The sequence below is a fragment of the Quercus robur genome, chromosome 6 (genome assembly GCF_932294415.1).
Source record: "Quercus robur chromosome 6, dhQueRobu3.1, whole genome shotgun sequence".
In the NCBI taxonomy this organism is placed as follows: Eukaryota; Viridiplantae; Streptophyta; class Magnoliopsida; order Fagales; family Fagaceae; genus Quercus; species Quercus robur.
In genome coordinates this window covers 5,298,487-5,318,104 of record NC_065539.1, presented here as the reverse complement: position 1 = coordinate 5,318,104, position 19,618 = coordinate 5,298,487, and the positions used below count along the sequence as shown (strand labels likewise).

The 19,618-nt window shown below is 36.1% G+C and overlaps 2 protein-coding genes across 2 annotated transcripts in view; one reads left to right on the top strand and one right to left on the bottom strand.

Annotated features, from left to right (window-relative positions):
* The window catches only part of LOC126732420 (uncharacterized), an 84,223-nt gene that overhangs the window by 22,428 nt on the left and 42,177 nt on the right, over window positions 1–19,618 (top strand). The gene's annotated exons all lie outside the window — the stretch shown is intronic.
* LOC126732422 (peroxidase 17-like) lies at window positions 7,262–10,008 on the bottom strand. Its single transcript, XM_050435268.1, has 3 exons — window positions 9,765–10,008; window positions 9,404–9,595; window positions 7,262–8,016 (listed from the first exon to the last, which is right to left on the bottom strand). The coding sequence occupies exons 1-3, from the start codon at window positions 9,957–9,959 to the stop codon at window positions 7,447–7,449; spliced, it is 957 nt and encodes a 318-aa protein (XP_050291225.1). The 5' UTR covers window positions 9,960–10,008; the 3' UTR covers window positions 7,262–7,446.

Genomic DNA, 19,618 nt, shown 5'->3' with positions numbered 1-19,618 from the left:
TGCAACAAATGAAATGATATGAACTTGCACAGCTTATATCTTTTTTTTTCTTTATTAAAAAACTCTATTCCATTATTATTGTAAATACTAGGGATTGCTTGCTGGTTCTGAATGTGGGTTTTTCAAAGAGAGTTGAGTTTTCATAAGGTGAATAGTGTAGAATTTAGTTATAAATAAATAAATTAAAAAAATTATAAATGATGTAGAAAATTGTGGAAGTAGCAAAGTTTATGTGGCACACCCTCATAAGGTAAAAATTAAAGTAAAAATTTTCGATTGTATAGTATTTAGATAGATTAGATTTGATGATGTGTCTGCTTAGATCTTTTTTTTTTTTTTTTAAACGATTTTAGTTTTTATGTACAATTTTTAAAATTTTTTTTTTCACATTTTTAAAATTAATACAAGCATACTTTAATACTCTTTCAATAAATAAATAAAAACAATTAACAAAAAGTTAAATAAACTAACATCAAAGATTGAGAACTTTTATTAAAATGAAGAGAAATTTAATATATCTTGAGCCTAAGTAAATGATGTCAAACTCACGTGGTAGTAGTGCTAATTTGTTTTTGCCCTTTAACAACATTGAATAGTTAATAAAGGAGACCACATTAAAAAGTTAATAAAGTAAACAAAAAAAAAAAAAAAAATTCTCAAGAACGTGTTTCACTTTCACATTTGAATAAATTCCCTATTTTAAACTTTTTTGGTGAAATGTAGGGCTGTAATCAGTTCGGTTCGGTCGGTTTTTTTTATCTAGCCAACCGAAACTGAAATTTTCGGTTTTTAGAAGTCTCATCCGAAACCGACCGAAATAGTTGAAAAACTGTCGGTTTCGGTTTGTTTCAGTTTCGGTTGGTTTTTCGGTCGGTTTCGGTTCCTTAACATTTATTTTCTAAGAAAGCAAACAAAGAAAAAAAACAAACCCAGAATATAAAAAAGAGAGAATAAATTGAAAAAATAAACAACCAAGCACATGGGTTTTTTCAAAACCTTAACTTTCTTTGCACATAAAAATTGAAAAAATAGCATTTTTTTTTAACACGAAAAAATAGCATTGATTCAATATTAAACAAACCCAGAATGGCAGAATATAAAAAAGAGAGAAGAAATTGAAAAAATAAACAACCAAGCACATGGGTTTTTTCAAAACCCTAACTTTCTTTGCACATAAAAATTGAAAAAATAGCATTGATTCAATATTAAACAAACCCAAAATGGCAGAATATAAAAAAGAGAGAGGAAACTATGGAGAAATTAAAGAGAGAGAGGGGGTCACCGTGAATATGAAAAGATTAGCCGGCGTTGGGAGCCCGGCGTGTGGAGACCACCGTGTGGAGGCCGTGGAGGCTGCTGCAGGAAGGCCGATGTGTGGAGGCGGAATGTGGAGGAGCGATGAGAGAAGAGGAGGGGCTGAGGGCTGAACTCTTTGAAAGACAGAAAAAAAAATTTGAGAGAAAGAGTTGAGGAAGGGGGCGGCTGAACTGAAGAAAAGAAAAGAAAAGAATAAAAGAGGGGAGGGGTATTTCCGTCTTTATGTCATGCCCTAGGGTTTTAAAAAATTAAATAGCAAAAAAACACAAGCCCCCACGCGAAGGCTCGAACCTGGGATCACTAGCAAAACTACAACGTAGCATACCACTAAGCCACTAATCAAATACGTAATAGAGTTACATAAATATATATATATATATATATATATTCGGTCGGTTCGGTTCGGTTTCGGATGAAAAAATCCAACACCGAAACCAAAACCGAAAATTTCGGTTTTTAAAAAATGAAACCGAAACCGAACCGAACCGAAACCAAACCGAAAATTTGGCAACGGTTCGGTCGGTTTCGGTCGGTTTGTTCAGTTCGTCGGTTTTTTGCACACCCCTAGTGAAATGAATGAATTTCCAACTTTCTTAATAAATCTTAGTTGGACAAGATGGAGGTCCCCTCCATTCACTAGAGATTCACTTGTGCTAATCATATTATGCAAGAGTTTTGTATGTATTCGAACTATTAAATTTATGAAAGTTATGTCTTATTGACATGTAGGTCGGGCCATACTATATGAAACTGTCACCATAAATAATGAGCACTCTACGTACGATAGTTGCAATTTGCACACAACCTATGTGTGAAGGGTGAGATAGACTGTGCAAAGCTTAAACAAACAGCTACTCCCTTTTTCTTGAACCCGATGGAGAATTGTCCTAAAGTTATCCATTAATTACAGTACTCCTCGGCCAATTAGGCAAATGCCTTTTGTTTCGTTCCTAAATGTTATTAATTTATGGTCCCCATGATAAATGGGTACTTGGGTTGTTGGTACTTGGGTTGGTGGGCATCTTAATTTACCTATTAATTATCTCTCTCATTATCTTATTACAGTGGCGGCTTTAAGATTTTTTTCTAAGAGGTCAGCAATAGTAAAGTTAGGAATTTATTATTTGTCATGAGGAGTGAGTAAAAAATTAAATGATTAATCTTTTTTTGTATAGATAAACTTCCATATTATATACAATAATTTAAAACAATATTCTAAATATAATTTAGTATACAGTATAAATATATTATACAATAGTCTAAAATTGTTATAAAATAGGTAAGACAACAACTATTGAATGCATAAACTAATATAATTAAATTACTAATCATACATTTTTGTCAAGTTAATAATAACTTATTATATTTATATGTAATATCGATTATATAAAAATATATGATAAAGGAGGAGAAGACTAGTAACACACTTAGGAGTAGGACTAGGAGTAAATGTGAAACTAAGAAAATAAAATAGTAATTGATATAAGTTTTTGCCTTTGAAGTGCATGACTTCTTAAACATACACATAGACATAGTCACTCTCTTTGAATTGGAGATAAAAAGAAAAACTAAGAAAAAAATAGAAGGGAGAAAGTGAGATAAAGAAGAAAAGTGCAAGGAAAAACAACTTCACTTCATTCTCAACTGTAAAGTAAGCTAGAATCATGGAAAGAATATTCACATATGTATTAATGAATAAGCAAATTTTTTGCAACTGACACAAATACTTTCAAAAAAATTCCACAACAAAATCTAGGTGGCCAATTGTTAAAAGTAAATAAATAAATAAAAATTGTTTGTTGTGGGTCCAAATAAAAAGCAGTTACAATTTGCCTCATATTATTGTAAAAATATTGTGAAATTAAAATTAAGATGATCATATTCAAACTTCAAGCTTATTTCAATTGGGTTCAAACAAAATTTGGGATTAGGGTGTTAAAATTTTTATTTTAGGGGTCAAAATGAAAAAATAAAAATAAAAATTTTATATATAAAAATTTTGTTTGGGCTAGGTCAGGGGGTTCATTAATGAACCCCCTGACCTTAATGTAAAGCCGCCCATGTCTTATGATCATTGACATTTTTTTAGTATGAGTAGTTGAATTAATTGCATGTGTAGATTGATGACCGTTATCAGTTGATTTACATAGGAGATTCTAAATGGAATCAGATTTGATTTCAATTACTTTATTTCTCGTTTGTGTGCGTCTTTGTATCATTCTCTGCTGGCCCTTGTTGAGCTGATCAGCAAGTGTCAATCGAGGTTGGGGCCCTGGCTTCATAGTTGTACTCCTCTAGATACATTTCTGAAAAGTAGATTTTTGGAGATAAGGTTGTACGGAATTTCTGAAAAGATGTTTATTTCCATTCATCACTTTCTTGAAACTAGATGTTATGATTGTGATGCATTTTTCAATGATTTTCGTGTGGTCATTGTTGTCTACCGACTTCTGATCAATTGACACTATTTTAGACAGGTTCCCTTATGAGGGGATTCTGTCATTGTGAAAGTATGATGACAAAATATCTAAGAATAAGGTTGTACGGAATTTCTGAAAAGATGTTTAGCTCCATACATTTCTGAAAAGAAGTGTCCATATGCGTGTAGGGAGTGCCATCTGGATTAGTGACTCAATGTATCTTTGCTGGGTAAAAGATTCTTTCAGCACGGATATTATTTTTGAAATTGAGTTTTGCAACTAGACATGCTGAGATAATTTTATATCCAAATCTTGGATATTCTGCTTTAGCATACTTTGTCCGTTCTCCTTCATCAGCATCATTTTTTAAAATATCAAGCCAAAATTTACGAAAATATTTATTTCTACGTGAAAAAATATATTTGTAAAATTCTGATTCAAAAGGTAGACACGGGCAAAATTCTGGCTCAAAGAATTGAATGTGGGCATCTATTTAACCAAAAGAAAAAAAAAGTACCAATTCTTCAAGTATGTGCTTAGATTTGTTTTACATCTATAGAAACTGTTCAGTATGACATACCATGTGTGAAAATCAGAATAAAATTCTGCTATATTTTATAATCTCGTGACAATTTACGTTTAAAAACAGAGAACTACATTAAGGAAAATTATCATTCCCAGCTGCATGGGCAGAAACTGAAAAAGGCAAAGTTATAATTGTGCCTCCTTTATTCCCATAATTTTGGATACATTACTTAGAGTGATTTAATTCAAGCTGTAGGAGTGAAAATTAAGGTGTTGAGGGAGTTGTAGTGAAAAACAATATGAAAAAGAGGAGGGTGACAGAGAGTATTAGCTTTAGATAAACTGCAATGGTGGAAATAAAAACAAGTGCTCGACCGCAGTTAGTTGATAAGGATCCATGGAAAACATCACAATTTTATTGGAACAAATTGAAATTATAACTAAGTTGGGCTTGGAGAAACTGTTCACATTGAGTTTTTACATGATTAAGTTTTTTGATATAAATTTTCAATCCTGCAATATATTGGTCTGACTAGATTTATGGCCATTGTTTATTTATAAGGTAGTCTGATGGTTGCTTCGTTATTGTTATTGCTGCTACTGCTGTTGTTCTTCCCATCTTATTATTTGAGCAAATAAAATGCTATCACAAGCTTATACTGTTTCTATATGAGCTTTCTCCTCTCCTTTTTCCTTTCTCTTCTGTCCTCCACTTTTCTCACTTTGTCTTCTACTAATTATAATCTGAAATTATGATTTCTGTGTTCTTCTTCTCCTAGTTATAAAAGCGATTCATTATTTCTGGGATATCAAAATGGAAAAAAAAAATATGGCTCTTCTATGCTGTCCATTGTTTAATAGAATTTTAGCACTAATTAAAAAATGAAAAATGTCAGCAAGTCTTTAAAAAAAAAAAAAAAGGTATGGATGATATCTATACTTAAAGTATGCTTCTTGTCTATGTTGTTTCTCTTTGCTATCACAATGGGAGTTGTTTTTTCCAAATTTATATTCTGTTATCAATTTAGAAGTGACTTAATTGATTTTATTATTTTTTCACTAAGAGGAATTATATTGTGAAATGACAAGTGACTATACAACAAAGAACTTCTGATCTCCAGGATTCTGTACTTGCTTTCACTTTCTTGCAATTTATTGGTTTTCAGATTTGTACTGAAAGGGGGCCAGTGTGGAATATGTACAATATGGCAAGCTGTCCATAATGCTGTTGTCCGATTTGAATCACTTAAAATAATTATCCGTTGTTTCTCAAATTTTTTAAATGCCTATATTCATTCTGATGTATAAGTTTCCAACGTTCCACGAGTTCTTAAAGTTAGAAAATGAAATTGGGAACATCGCAAGACTGGAGGCTGTCGGCATGGTACGTCAATGTTTCATACTGTTTGGGGGAAAAAGAAGACATACAAAAGAAAACAGAAAATGAGAGAAAAATAAATAAACCTAAATTGCAACGTAGGTGTTTTTTTTTTGACGAAAGAAGATGGTAACGTAGGTGTTAGAAAGAGAAGATTTTGGTGGTTTTGAAAGAGACCAGATCAACACAACCCATAAATTCCACAAAATGGAGCTTTACTTTGCTTCATTTTCCTAACAAACAAACTATTCTTATTGAAAAAAAATGACAAGGAGAGAAGGAAAAAAATTATTGGGTAGTGGTAGTCAGTGATGTCAGCATCGTGGTGTAAGGAAATGACAGCCAAATGGTAGTGATTATGAACAGGGAAATCAGAGAGACAGAGAGACAGAGAGAGAGAGAGAATATTTCTATAATTTAAAAATATGATCGATTTGATAAAATTGGACAAGTTCACTTGCCAGTTCAATCTGGTTCATTCCAGTTTAACTGACAAAACACTCAAAGAGAGAACCGGGCTATAAACGAGAATTGGTACACATTTCAACTTGTTGAATCGGTCAGTCTGATCTCTGTTTAAAACAACGAATTGGAACCATAAGAAACACGATTGGACCTAGTCAACTTTGTTCCTATAAGCTCACAAAGATTATAAAATGTCACTTTCTACTTTCAATAAATCTTCTATTTTTCAAATACATATATGGAGTATTTAATTCAAGTTAGTACCTATTGCACTTGTGCGCATAGCCACATAGGCCTTCTGGAGTCTGGGTTCAAAGCCCATATATTTCAAATATAATATATTTTTTTTTTATTATAATAGAATTTCAATTTATGACGTTTATTTCTAATAATTGAATCTTAGGTGTCAGATTTCTTATTCAAGCATAAAAAATTTTATCAGTTAAGTTAACTGAAACCACTCAAATATAATATTTAGTAACCTCCAATAGAAAGTAAAAATATATATAATAACTCAAAATTTTTATATTTTACCTATTAGGTAAGTTAGTATAATGTTTGTAAGTTCAAATTTTACTTAAATTATTTCAATTCTTACAACTTTTATATAGTTGGTTGAATCAATGGACAAATCAAAATAATTTAGTAGTAGAAAGTTTAAACATAACTTTTCATATAATTCTCTTGTGCTTTATAAAAATACATGACCATGATAGTTATGATTGAAAGATGTATATGGTTCGATTAACGCAATTCTAAAAATCAGAGACTAAAAAGCACAAGAATAATAAAGTAATTAGAGACCAAAAATACATAACTATGATAGTTTATTGCAACGACATTTTTTGTTGCACAAACCTATTAATCGTAATAATTTTTTTTTTTGGTTATTGCCTTGGGACACAGATTAAGACTTATAAAGCCAATCCTTGTGAATGCCCACTAATGAAAGACTGTTGGTAGCAGGGCTCGAACTTAGGCGAGTTAGGCGAAGTGACCGAATCTTACCAACTGAACCATCCCCCATTGGCAATAAAATAAAATATATAATAATAAAAAATCTTGTATCGTCTAAAAATATATTTTTTAAAAAAATTAAAAAGATGGTAAGGGATAAAAAGAGAATTAAGAAGAGTAAAAACCCCTCAACGAACAATTTCAGCCTGTCAATCTCACTTCAATTGTTTCCAATATATTGCAACCGAAACCATCCACATGATTACAAGGAAAGACAAGTAACCTTTCACTTAAAATATCTTCTATAACATCTTGTCTATCTATTGCCCTCAATAATCAAACTATGACCTCCTCTACTCACAATACTCCCACGAAGTTCGGTTATTAACGTTTATTAACTACCCTGCAATTCCTTCTTATCTCCCCTCGTTGATTACTTTGCAAGTCACCCAACTTTAGCATTCCATTCACAACGGCTTTGAAAAACACACTTTGGTCTTTGCTAAACAACTTCACAGAGCTTCTAGTCTGCGTGAATGTGTAAAGTGTTTGATCAGAATTGAGAAACCCTCTCCCTGCAACCAAGTCCTTGAAGTATTGATTATCAAACACACGGGGTGTTGCATCAAGGTCTCCTGTGACATTTTGGTCTACATTAGTGGGACAGAGCTTGTTTAGCTTTTCTCTATACTTTGGTTCAATGGCAGGGTCAGGCCGGCCAGTCCCAGATTGGTTATAAAGTCGAAACATGATGGAAAAACAACGTGCCTGGCCAATAGAGTGAGTCCCAGAAAGAGCTACAAGGTCTTCGACAGAGAGATTGAATTTCTTAAAGAGGTCGATGAGGTAACTTGCATTAGATCTTGGGCTTGGCATGATTTCATTTGATTCTTCTAGCCAGGGAGATAAGCTGTCCAATCTTCCTAGCCTCACCTTCCAATCAGGTCCTCCAGTCTGCTTAAAGGCAACATTATTATACAATCACATTCTATTCTCTGAAACTTTTGCAAAAGATATGGCATCTTTGCCTTTAAACTATCTACTTTTTATTTGGTGCCAATATGATCAGGTGTCATGTACAACTTTTTGCACATATCATATTCATACGACGATTTTACGCTATCCAAAATTGACACTTTCTAGATAAAACTGCAAAAATTGTTAATAATGATTTTGATTGGTGATTTTGATTGTTAATAATGATTCAAACTATTTACACTTCCTAAATTCAAATCCCCTCTCACACTTTTGATTGGTGATCATGATTTTGACTAGTGACACAAACAATATAATAAGTAAATATTTAAATAATAATTTTATAACTTCTTTTTAATTTTAATTTGTTAGTCATAAGAGGAGATTTAAATCTTAGATGTCCTCGATTCTCCTTTAGAAATGTTATGACTCCATGAGGTGCTATCCTGATAACATATAATCGGTTCCCCTAAAAAAAAAAAAAGTTTGACTTATGTTCAGTAATTTTTTAAAATGAATCTCCTTTTAAACTGTCACATCACTCATTAACTAAATAAAATGTAGATATTAAAATCCACTACTACTTGTAATTATATATTTAAAACAAAAGGACATATTCAGTTAAAAAAGTATTGAAGGTAAGTCACACCCAAAAAAGAAAAACACATTTATCATCAGTTCATCACACTTCACAGAGGGTTTGTTTGAAAATAGCTTATTTAGGACCCATTTGATATGTGTGATTAAACAACAGTTTTCAGTTTTTTTAAAAATACTTGTGGGTGAAAAAGTATGTAGAAATATGTATAATGTTGTTTAAAAACTAAAAACATATGTTTAAACACATATACCAAATAAATACTTAGTTTTTTGCTAAAAATTTTTTACCAAAAATATGCTAAAAAATACTTGTATTTTAGAAAAAAATTGAAAAAGTTAAAAAATGCAAAAATTAAAAATAAAAAGTTGTTCGTAAATATTAAAAGTTAAAACTTAAAAATGCCAAATTCACTCACAGCCACTTGTGTGCCCCTCATCGAGCTAAAAGTAATGGTATAAAGTACATACGCCTTTACACTATTCTTTTTTTTTTTTTTTGGTAAACCACCTTTACACTATTCTTATTCTTATTATGTCGTCTTTTGGATGGGGAAAAATGATGTAGGTGAATATCATAAGGCTAGCACGGGTACCCAGTTGATAAAAGTTTTGACAAACAGGCCCTATATGGCTGAGAGTTCAGCGACAAACCTCAGTGACTAATGCCTAAAGATCCTCAAACCTCAATTATATTACCTTATGCAAGTTCATATACTAATACGTATTTAAAGATAAAAGCTTAGAAGCGAGTTTGAAGAATATATACCAGTGCAACAGCATCTCTTGCGGCCATGATTAGAATATCTGCGCATGAAACACATCCAGGACAAACCTTCTCTAAAGCCTCCTTGATTTCATCGATGACTTCGAAGGACCTTAACGAATTTATATTCGAAAGGGCTTGTTTTTCTCCAGGAACAGTTGGTGTATCATCCAGCAACACAGAAGCATCACAACCCTTTTCATTAATTAATATTGAACTAATTGTTAGCATACATATCTATCTGGATTTCACAAGTCAATATATGAAGGAATATATTGACATCCTTAAAAGGAAAACAAATAAATGAAATTAACAAATAGGAAACATGAATATATAGTGTCAAAAAAGAAGTTTTGTAAGTTACATTAACAAAGCAATCATGGAACTGAAGGCGCATGACTGAGGCGACGCTCCTGGGTTCTCTAATCAAGGCTTTCTTCATGACATTTCTGACGATGGATTCGGCATTTGGGCATGTTGGCAGGTAATGATCTGGCCGGAGTTGGGCTGCTGCGGCAATGGTTATGTGCAAGAGAAAGAGCAGGAAGAGAGAAGACATATTTTCTGCACTTGTAGGTGGGTCTGTAAAATTAATGGTCCAACTTGGTGAAGTTGATGGGCATTTATAGCCTCCTTGAATAGTTGAATGCATTTATATATGGTTTATGGGTCCCTCCACTTTTATTTTTTTTAATCTTTTACTTTATTGCCATATATAATTGTATTGAATTTTTATTTTTTAAATCTTTATTTCCATATATAATTGTATTGAATTTTTATTTTTATTTTTCTATTTCTGCTTTTTGCATGGGTGTCAATTTATTACTTGGTTTTATTATAAAAGAGGGGGGCAACAAAAGCCAACTGGGTGAGAGTTTGAGAAGGATAGCTAAGTGAAAGAGTGAGGCAACTGCGGATGGTGGGGTGATGATCCAGTGCGTCAACCATTGCGATTTACGACAGACACCCATGATATGCTGCTCTGCGAGTAACTTTGTCGTTCTCAACATTTTTATAATATTTTCACAATAAATTTTAAGTGGTAAATTATTATTGATTCTATTATGAACTTATAGTGGAAATTGTTTTTTTTTATCCTTTAATAAGAGCCAATACCATGCACATTTAAAATTTATTGTGAAAATATTATGCACATTGCATCCCTCTCTATTGTATTATCTGATCTTTCTCATTAATTTATTAGAGAGGGTTCTCATTAATTTATCAACAGGCTGGCTGAGCCCATCTATTTTTGGGTAAGTAGATTAATGGAGTCCAAATTTAGAAGGGAAGTGAGGTCAGTAAGTCACAGATATTCCGCGTATAGACCAACCTCTGTGGCACTTTATACAAGAAACTTAATAGACATACAATATTTAGCACCCAACAAAAAAAAAAAGTAGTTGAAAAAGTTCAATATGTCTTCATTAGTGTAATTGATATACCATTAATATTTCTACCAAAAAAAGTAGATATACCATTAATATGTCTCCATTATTGTATCATTAATATGTCTTCATCAATCATTATTGTAATTGATATACCATTAAGATGTGATTAAGTCTAAAATTTAATATTTAAAATTTAAAATTTATTACAAATTACAATCTCTCCATATCTACTCTTCAATTAGTTCATTATAATAAAACAATTCTATATAGTAAAGAGTAAATATGTAACTTCTTAAAAATTAATAAAACAACTTCTAAATGATTGTGTCAATCTCTTATTAAATGGTGTAAAACATGAATTTTACACTCCATCTTTACCAAATTTAAACTCTTAAAAATAATCACAATTACACACATATATGAGTTCAAATTATATCTGGTGTTAGAGTTATAACTCACACATTTTTTAAGTTATGAATTTCTAAAATATATAATGGTTTCTTATGTGTGTGTGTATATATATATATATATGATTTAGAATCTAATTAGATTTGTATTCTTCGGTTTTTGCACTCAAAAATTCACTTGCCACGAAAATTTAAAAATTAGATAGGACATGTGACGCAAAATTAAACTTCAATTGAAATCTAATTGGATATATACTTTTCAATTTTTGCACCTAATAATTCACTTAACACAAAAATTTTAAAATTATATGGGATATGTAACGCAAAATTGAACCCCAATTAAAAATCTAATTGAATTTTCTCTAAGTTTTGGCTTTAACTATATATATAGATTTCTAAAGAAGACATTCACATTTGGAATCTATGTCCACATTGAAAAGTTCTACGTGTATACATGATTCTTTAACTATATATATGGATTTCTAAAGAAGACATTCACATTTGGAATCTATGTCCACATTGAAAAGTTCTACGTGTATACATGTATACGTGCACGTATACATGTATACACGTAGAACTTTTCAATGTGGACATAGATCTTTATGTCAAACCATGTTAATTTTTGGTTCCGCTTTGTACTTTTTTTTTAATGCATTCTCCACCTGAATAACAATTCTCACGTATCAATATAACTAGTTATACTCGTGCTTCGAATGTCTTATATATTATAACATATAAAATTTCTTTTATTAGTATTTTGTGTAAGCCTTTTTTATTTTGTGGTTGATTTTTTTTTTTTTTTTTAATACAAGATAAAATTTCTACCCTAATCTAATCTAAGTGTATATGTGTGTGAACCTCCTTCCTGGAAACTTAAATCCCGGCGTTTATCCTCCACATCCCATAAGCATCTATACTTGTGAAGTGACCACCGCATCAAAAGTGTCACTACAAAAAATTGGACCTATAGTGGCGTTTTCTATAAACGCTGCTATAGGTATATCTATAGCTGCATTCGGAGAGTCCTATAGTGGCATTTTCAAAAATGGGTCTTTCAAAAATGGGTCTATAGTAGTGTTTCCAATGGTCTATAGTAGCGTTTGTCAAACGCCACTATAGGTTCTGGTCTTACAAGGCCCTATAGTGGCGTTTGTCAAACGCCACTATGCGCAATGGTTTTTGTGGTTGAATTTGATTATAAGTTTGTGTCTATATATATAAAAGTTGTAAGTATCAAAATTTATCTTGCATGATGCATGAAATTATTTTAGTGCATTTGAGGACCATGTCATTAATGTCCGGTAATTCTTCCCCTCAATAGCATAATGTCATGTGTGCAAATTAATTGAGCTAGATATTATTTTAGTGCATTTGAGGACCATGTCATTAATGTCTGGTAATTCTTCCACTCAATTGTATAATGTTATTTTACTAAAAAAAAAAAAAAAATAGTATAATGTCATGTGTGCAAATTAATTGAGTTAGATGTTATTCACAATCTAGATCCCTCATCACCTCAATCAAATTAGGTACCATGCATTTTCATCAAATTTGGCAGTTTTCTTGCTATATTGGGTAGCATCTTTATCAACCATTCTTCTTCTTCTTTTCGTCTTTCGAATTTTTAATTTTAATGGTTTCAAGCCATTAGGATCCATCCACCGTACCCATCATCGATGTTATGGGTACTTTTGTTTTTAAATGTAATTTTCTTGTTTTAAATTGATTTGATTTTTCTTAATGTTGTATGAGAATTAATTTCTCGAGGTTGTTATTTGAAGCATTTACTTTATTATTATTATTTTTTTAAAGCAAACAAAACAATGAGACTCCAGATACATTTTTAGACAAAATGTATTATTATGATTATTATTATATAGAAATTTTTTTTTTATTTTTTTTTTACAAGATAGAATTCTACTATAGCATAATCTAAGTGTATATGTGTGTAAAACTTCCTCCTGGAGACTTGAACCCCGGCCCTTGCCCCCCACACTCCACAAGCATTTATACTTATGGAGTGACCATCGCACCAAGAATGTACGGTGGTATATAGAAATATCTCTAAATAACATACGAACAGTTCTCAAATAAAAAAAGTAACGTCTAATATAAAACATTATGGGTGTAGGGACACGATTCTCAAACGGCCCAACGATTACGTTAGGCTCGCACGCGAAGGATCCCTCACAATAAAATTTGTAGAGAGTGGGCTTGAAAGGCTAGCGTTTGGTCATGAGGCGTTGGTCCAAACTGGATTTTAAGGAGCTTAGATAAGGAAAGGCTTCAGCCTGGATTTCCAAGCCCCACAACTTTATAACTCGATGGATTGGACTCCTCGGATAAGGTCCGAGCAGCACTAATGCCTTTCTCCGTTTACCCGGAGGTGGGTTTTTTGTGGTGGAGTACTTATATTGCCCGGTCATTCTCATCCCTGGAGTTTTTTCCCAGGAAGTGAGATGAGAATCCCCCTTCTTTGTTATCTTACGTTTTCTTTTATACTAGTCTACGTTCGTTATCCTTCGTCCACGTGTAGGGTCGACTTTTTCGGGACAGATATTTGTCCCGTCAGTCTAATCCCGAAATGGTTGGAGATGGTCAATAAAGCCTAAGAATCCGGTTCTGTCAGATGCAATGTCATATCAATGAAGGGTATTAAGGACTATTTCCCCGAGATATTTTCTGATCCTTTAAGCTTGCTTGTATGCCACTTTCATCAATGGGACTTTAGGTCTGCCGAGGACTAAGCTGTCCTCGGCTGTATCTTCGGGCCACTTCGGGCTTACTATTTTTGAGCCTGGGCCCTGGCCTCCTTCAGTTTGGGGCCTGTGGACTCCTCATGACCGAGCGGGCCGAGCCCACAAACTATTGTGCCCCACATTAGCCCCTCAAAACCCTGCTGTCCAACGTCTTGGTTGGAAAGGTGGGTTTTGGTAATATCAAGCCTTTATTGCGGTTCATTCAATTCAGCCCTTGATCAACGTTGGCGACTCTTCAACTCCCCGAGGAATGCGCCGGTCTACAGGACGTTTCCCTCAATTTGCGCACGTTGCCATTATGCCGTTTGGTTATCTGAAGCGTGCCTTTAATACTTTCCCATTTACGAGACCTCCCAGATCTAACGGTTGCTGATGGCGTGGGAGAATGAAACGACGCGTTCTTCTTTATAGATTTCCCTGGGGATCTGAACGTGGTATATACCCTTTTCTTCGTTCCCTATATAAAGAGAGAAGACAAAAGGCGATTTTCTCATATCTGAATCCCTCAGGCCCTTCTCAGAGTTCACTTCTTTCATCTGGTTATCCCCTATCCAATAATACATCCACCATAGTAGTCAGCCATGAATAAACCCTTCCTCTCCCAGAAACGCCATGTCCGAACAAAACTTGAGATGGCTCGGTCGGGGCAAGGATGGCGGAGACTTAAGATTTGCCTCCCCATTCTTTTAGCCAAAATCCGAAGCAGGGACTCGTCACATCCCACTTTCGGTGTGACTGAGTTGAAAACCTCCATTATCATCTCCACCCGCTTTCTCATGAGCATACCTAATATGGCTCCAGTGTGTTAAGAGTTAGGATTGAGGCAGGGACTAAATGCCCTTACTTCTTCCTCTCTTTGTTCACTGGCGCCATCCTTTGATTCCCCTTCTCTCTCTTTTGCTCCTTTCTTTTTCTTTTCATCTCTTCTCTCTTATTTTCCTCCTTCTTACTCATGTCCTCCATCTTCTTCATTCATCTCCTCCATCTTCTGCTCATGTCCTCCATCTTCTTTTTCCTTTGCGCTCCTTGCTGACAAGAGCTTGCTGAAGTGCTTCCATGTGTTCCAATTCTTCTTCCTTCTCCTTCTCCTTCATCTTTTTCTAAAGAAGGTTCTTCTCCTGATATGAGCAGTATTGAGGCAGAGATTGGAGAGACGTTGAAGGTGAGTTTAAAAGACACCTGACCGTTTACTGATCTGTATTGCGGATGCTATTGTTGCTTTTAGCAATTCATTTTTTGTATAGGCTTGTTTAAGCCCTTCTTTGTACGTTGTAATAATCTCTCATATTAATAAAAGTTATTGTTATTCTACTTCGCATGTTCTGTTTATATGTTTTAATAACTTTGCAAACACTACTCGGCACAATAGTATAGCATTTGAATCAACGACAACTTAGGCCAAAATATTTGCTAATAAAAAGATTCCACCATAACTTTAACAGAATTACTTAACATAACAATGCCGACCAGGGAGGGACGACACTTACCTCAATATTAGCCAAGATGAGGACTGATTATTCGATACGGTGTATGGAATAACTATCCGAGGACATGTCATCCGCTAAACGAACAGTTCCCTTAGGCTATTGAATTAGGGGGTCATTTTGCCACCTTAACATACTGGCCTTAACATTTTACAGTACTCGAGCCGAGGACTTTCCCGTCCGAGTACTTGGTTTCCTCATAGGCTGGGGTCCGAGGACTTCGCACAGCCTGGGTTTTGTTTAGGACTTATGCTTTTTCTTTTAGATACTTGGTTTCCCCATAGGCTTGAGTCCGAGGACCACGCAAGTCCTAGGTTCTATCCAAAACTTGTAAGATATCTTTTTTGTACTTGGTTTCCCCATAGGCTTGGGTCCGAGGACCATACAATGCCTTGGTTCTGTCCAAAACTTGTAAGATATCTTTTTTGTACTTGGTTTCCCCATAGGCTTAGGTCCGAGGACCATGCAAGTCCTAGGTTCTGTCCAAAATTCTTTGAGTTCAAATTCTCCCTTTCATCAGGCATTTCCCAAGGCGCCGAGCAGGGGTTGTCCTCGGCAACGGCTATTGCTCGGCGTGGGCCACAGTACCTGGGCTCTCACGCAAAGCGGGCCTGGGCCGCGAATTCAATTACCCCACGAATTAAGAGATATTTCTGCAACCTCTGGCCACGCAGTACTCTCTGACGTCCCAATGATCGAGGTGCGCCTTTACGAGGCTTCTTTAATCTTGTGGTTGCAGTTGACATTGGAAGTCGAGCCAGAACCATTTTGTCTGTAGCGTTCCTTTGGACGCCGCGTGAGTTGACTGCCACCGCCTTGTCTTTTCAAATAAATATGAGGGAGAAAGAGTTGCTTTATATACACACAGCTCCTTCAGTTTCCTCCCAAATCACAATTCCTACATTCAGTGCTATCCTCTCTCAACATAACGTGTTTGAGGCGAAGGTTGGGAAGGAAGAAATCTCTCCGCCGCAGAAGCACCGTGTCCTCATGAGACTCAACATGGTAAGGTATGGGCACATGAAGCATAAGTTCAGGAGAATACCCCATTTCGACTGAGGGGGAAGGGTATCTCTCCCTCTTTTAGTCAAAATCCGAAGCAGGTTCTGCTCATGCCAGAATTTTGGTATGTCAGAAGAAAGATTTTTCGCCATCAGCGCCTCTGCTTTACGGCAGGCAAATATTTAGAGAAAGCCCCTCAACTTCCCACTCCCTGCATCTTTCCTTCAACGGTGTCAGGCTCAAGTTGGGTTCTCTCTGCACTCTAGAGCTTCGAGGTTGCGGGCCCCAGGCTGGGTTCTTTTGCTGCCCGAGTTTTGGGCATGTAGAAGCATTGAGGCAGAAGGAGGTCTTGAAGCAGTAGCCAACCTCTTTTATGTGCCACCTCCTCGGCTTTGTTTTATATACTTTTTCTTGTATCTTCCTATTCAGTTACGTAGTGAGCTTTGACACAAACTGGTTCCAGCTTTTCATTGTACGCTGTACTATTTCTTTGTTTCAATAAAAATGGAAATTTCTTTACTTGTTTTGGATACTGTTCCTTTGACAACACTACTTTGTGAATGGGTGTGCCCTATGTGTGTGTTTCTTCAAGAATATTTAGAGCAAAATAGCTTAAAACATAATCTAATTAACTCCAATTTATCAATACTACCAGGCATTATATCGATAATTCATAGTAAATCAAACTTAGGAAACTAACCGGGATAACAGTTGAATATTCTTTGACAAGCGCGTGAATATCGTCCAAGGCTGATAATATCTAAATAATCCATCCGAGCAATCGACTGGGAAGTAGGGGACTCCGATGGTGCTTTTGTGTACTTGGTTTCCCCATAGGCTTGGGTCCGAGGACCATGCAAGGCCTTGGTTTTGTCCAAAACTTGTAAGATTTCTTTTTTTGTACTTGGTTTCCCCACAGGCTTGGGTCCGAGGACCATACAAGGCCTTGGTTCTGTCCAAAGCTTGTAAGATCTCTTGTTTGTACTTGGTTTCCCCATAGGCTTGGGTCCGAGGACCATACAAGGCCTTGGTTCTGTCCAAAACTTGTAAGATCTCTTGTTTGTACTTGGTTTCCCCATAGGCTTGGGTCCGAGGACCATACAAGGCCTTGGTTCTGTCCAAAACTTGTAAGATCTCTTTTTTGTACTTGGTTTCCCCATAGGCTTGGGTCCGAGGACCATACAAGGCCTTGGTTCTGTCCAAAACTTGTAAGATCTCTTTTTTGTACTTGGTTTCCCCATAGGCTTGGGTCCGAGGACCATTCAAGGCCTTGGTTCTGTCCAAAACTTGTAAGATCTCTTGTTTGTACTTGGTTTCCCCATAGGCTTGGGTCCGAGGACCATACAAGGCCTTGGTTCTGTCCAAAACTTGTAAGATTTCTTGTTTGTACTTGGTTTCCCCATAGGCTTGGGTCCGAGGACCATACAAGACCTTGGTTCTGTCCAAAACTTGTAAGATCTCTTTTTTGTACTTGGTTTCCCCATAGGCTTGGGTCCGAGGACCATACAAGGCCTTGGTTCTGTCCAAAACTTGTAAGATCTCTTTTTTGTACTTGGTTTCCCCATAGGCTTGGGTCCGAGGACCATACAAGGCCTTGGTTCTATCCAAAACTTGTAAGATCTCTTGTTTGTACTTGGTTTCCCCATAGGCTTGGGTCCGAGGACCATACAAGGCCTTGGTTCTGTCCAAAACTTGTAAGATCTCTTGTTTGTACTTGGTTTCCCCATAGGCTTGGGTCCGAGGACCATACAAGGCCTTGGTTCTGTCCAAAACTTGTAAGATCTCTTGTTTGTACTTGGTTTCCCCATAGGCTTGGGTCCGAGGACCATACAAGGCCTTGGTTCTGTCCAAAACTTGTAAGATCTCTTGTTTGTACTTGGTTTCCCCATAGGCTTGGGTCCGAGGACCATTCAAGGCCTTGGTTCTGTCCAAAACTTGTAAGATTTCTTTTTTGTACTTGGTTTCCCCATAGGTTTGGGTCCGAGGACCATTCAAGGCCTTGGTTCTGTCCAAAACTTGTAAGATCTCTTGTTTGTACTTGGTTTCCCCATAGGCTTGGGTCCGAGGACCATACAAGACCTTGGTTTTGTCCAAAACTTGTAAGATTTCTTTTTTGTACTTGGTTTCCCCATAGGCTTGGGTCTGAGGACCATACAAGGCCTTGGTTCTGTCCAAAACTTGTAAGATCTCTTTTTAAGTAGTCTTTTCTCTATACTTATTTATTTTTCGAAGGTTAGCCCCTAGGCCAGGGAGGGGAGAGTTGGCTTGAGGCCGGAAGCCCCTAGAGCTGCCCGCGCCGTTAACAGTGCAAGGCGTAGCCCCTAGCAGAAGCTTATGGCGAAGCAACGACTGCACGTCGCCGGAGATGGGAAAAACTCGTGAATCTCTACTTGCTAGAGAGCTGACTCATGCGCCACCCGTGCCAACGCGCAAGCCTTCCCACAGACGGCGCCAATTGTAGGGACACGATTCTCAAACGGCCCAACGATTACGTTGGGCTCGCATGCGAAGGATCCCTCACAATAAAATTTGTAGAGAGTGAGCTTGAAAGGCTAGCGTTTGGTCACGGGGCGTTGGTCCAAACTGGATTTTAAGGAGCTTAGATAAGGAAAGGCTTCAGCCTGGATTTCCAAGCCCCACAACTTTATAACTCGATGGATTGGACTCCTCGGATAAGGTCCGAGCAGCACTAATGTCTTTCTCCGTTTACCCGGAGGTGGGTTTTTTGTGGTGGAGTACTTATATTGCCCGGTCATTCTCATCCTTGGAGTTTTTCCCCAGGAAGTGAGATGAGAATCCCCCTTCTTTGTTACCTTACGTTTTCTTTTATACTAGCCTACGTTCGTTATCCTTTGTCCGCGTGTAGGGTCGACTTTTTCGGGACAGATATTTGTCCCGTCAGTCTAATCCCGAAATGGTTGGAGATGGTCAATAAAGCCTAAGAATCCGGTTCTGTCAGGTGCAATGTCATATCAATGAAGGGTATTAAGGACTATTTCCCCGAGATATTTTCTGATCCTTTAAGCTTGCTTGTATGCCACTTTCATCAATGGGACTTTAGGTCTGCCGAGGACTAAGCTATCCTCGGCTGTATCTTCGGGCCACTTCGGGCTTACTATTTTTGAGCCTGGGCCCTAGCCTCCTTCAGTTTGGGGCCTGTGGACTCCTCATGACC

Coding starts and splice junctions, on each gene's coding strand:
- LOC126732422 (XM_050435268.1), bottom strand. CDS start 9,959: ATGTCTTCTCTCTTCCTGCTCTTTCTCTTGCACATAACCATTGCCGCA. Junction 9,596..9,764: donor TCCATGATTGCTTTGTTAAT/GTAACTTACAAA, acceptor ATTAATGAAAAG/GGTTGTGATGCTTCTGTGTT. Junction 8,017..9,403: donor CAAGAGATGCTGTTGCACTG/GTATATATTCTT, acceptor GCCTTTAAGCAG/ACTGGAGGACCTGATTGGAA.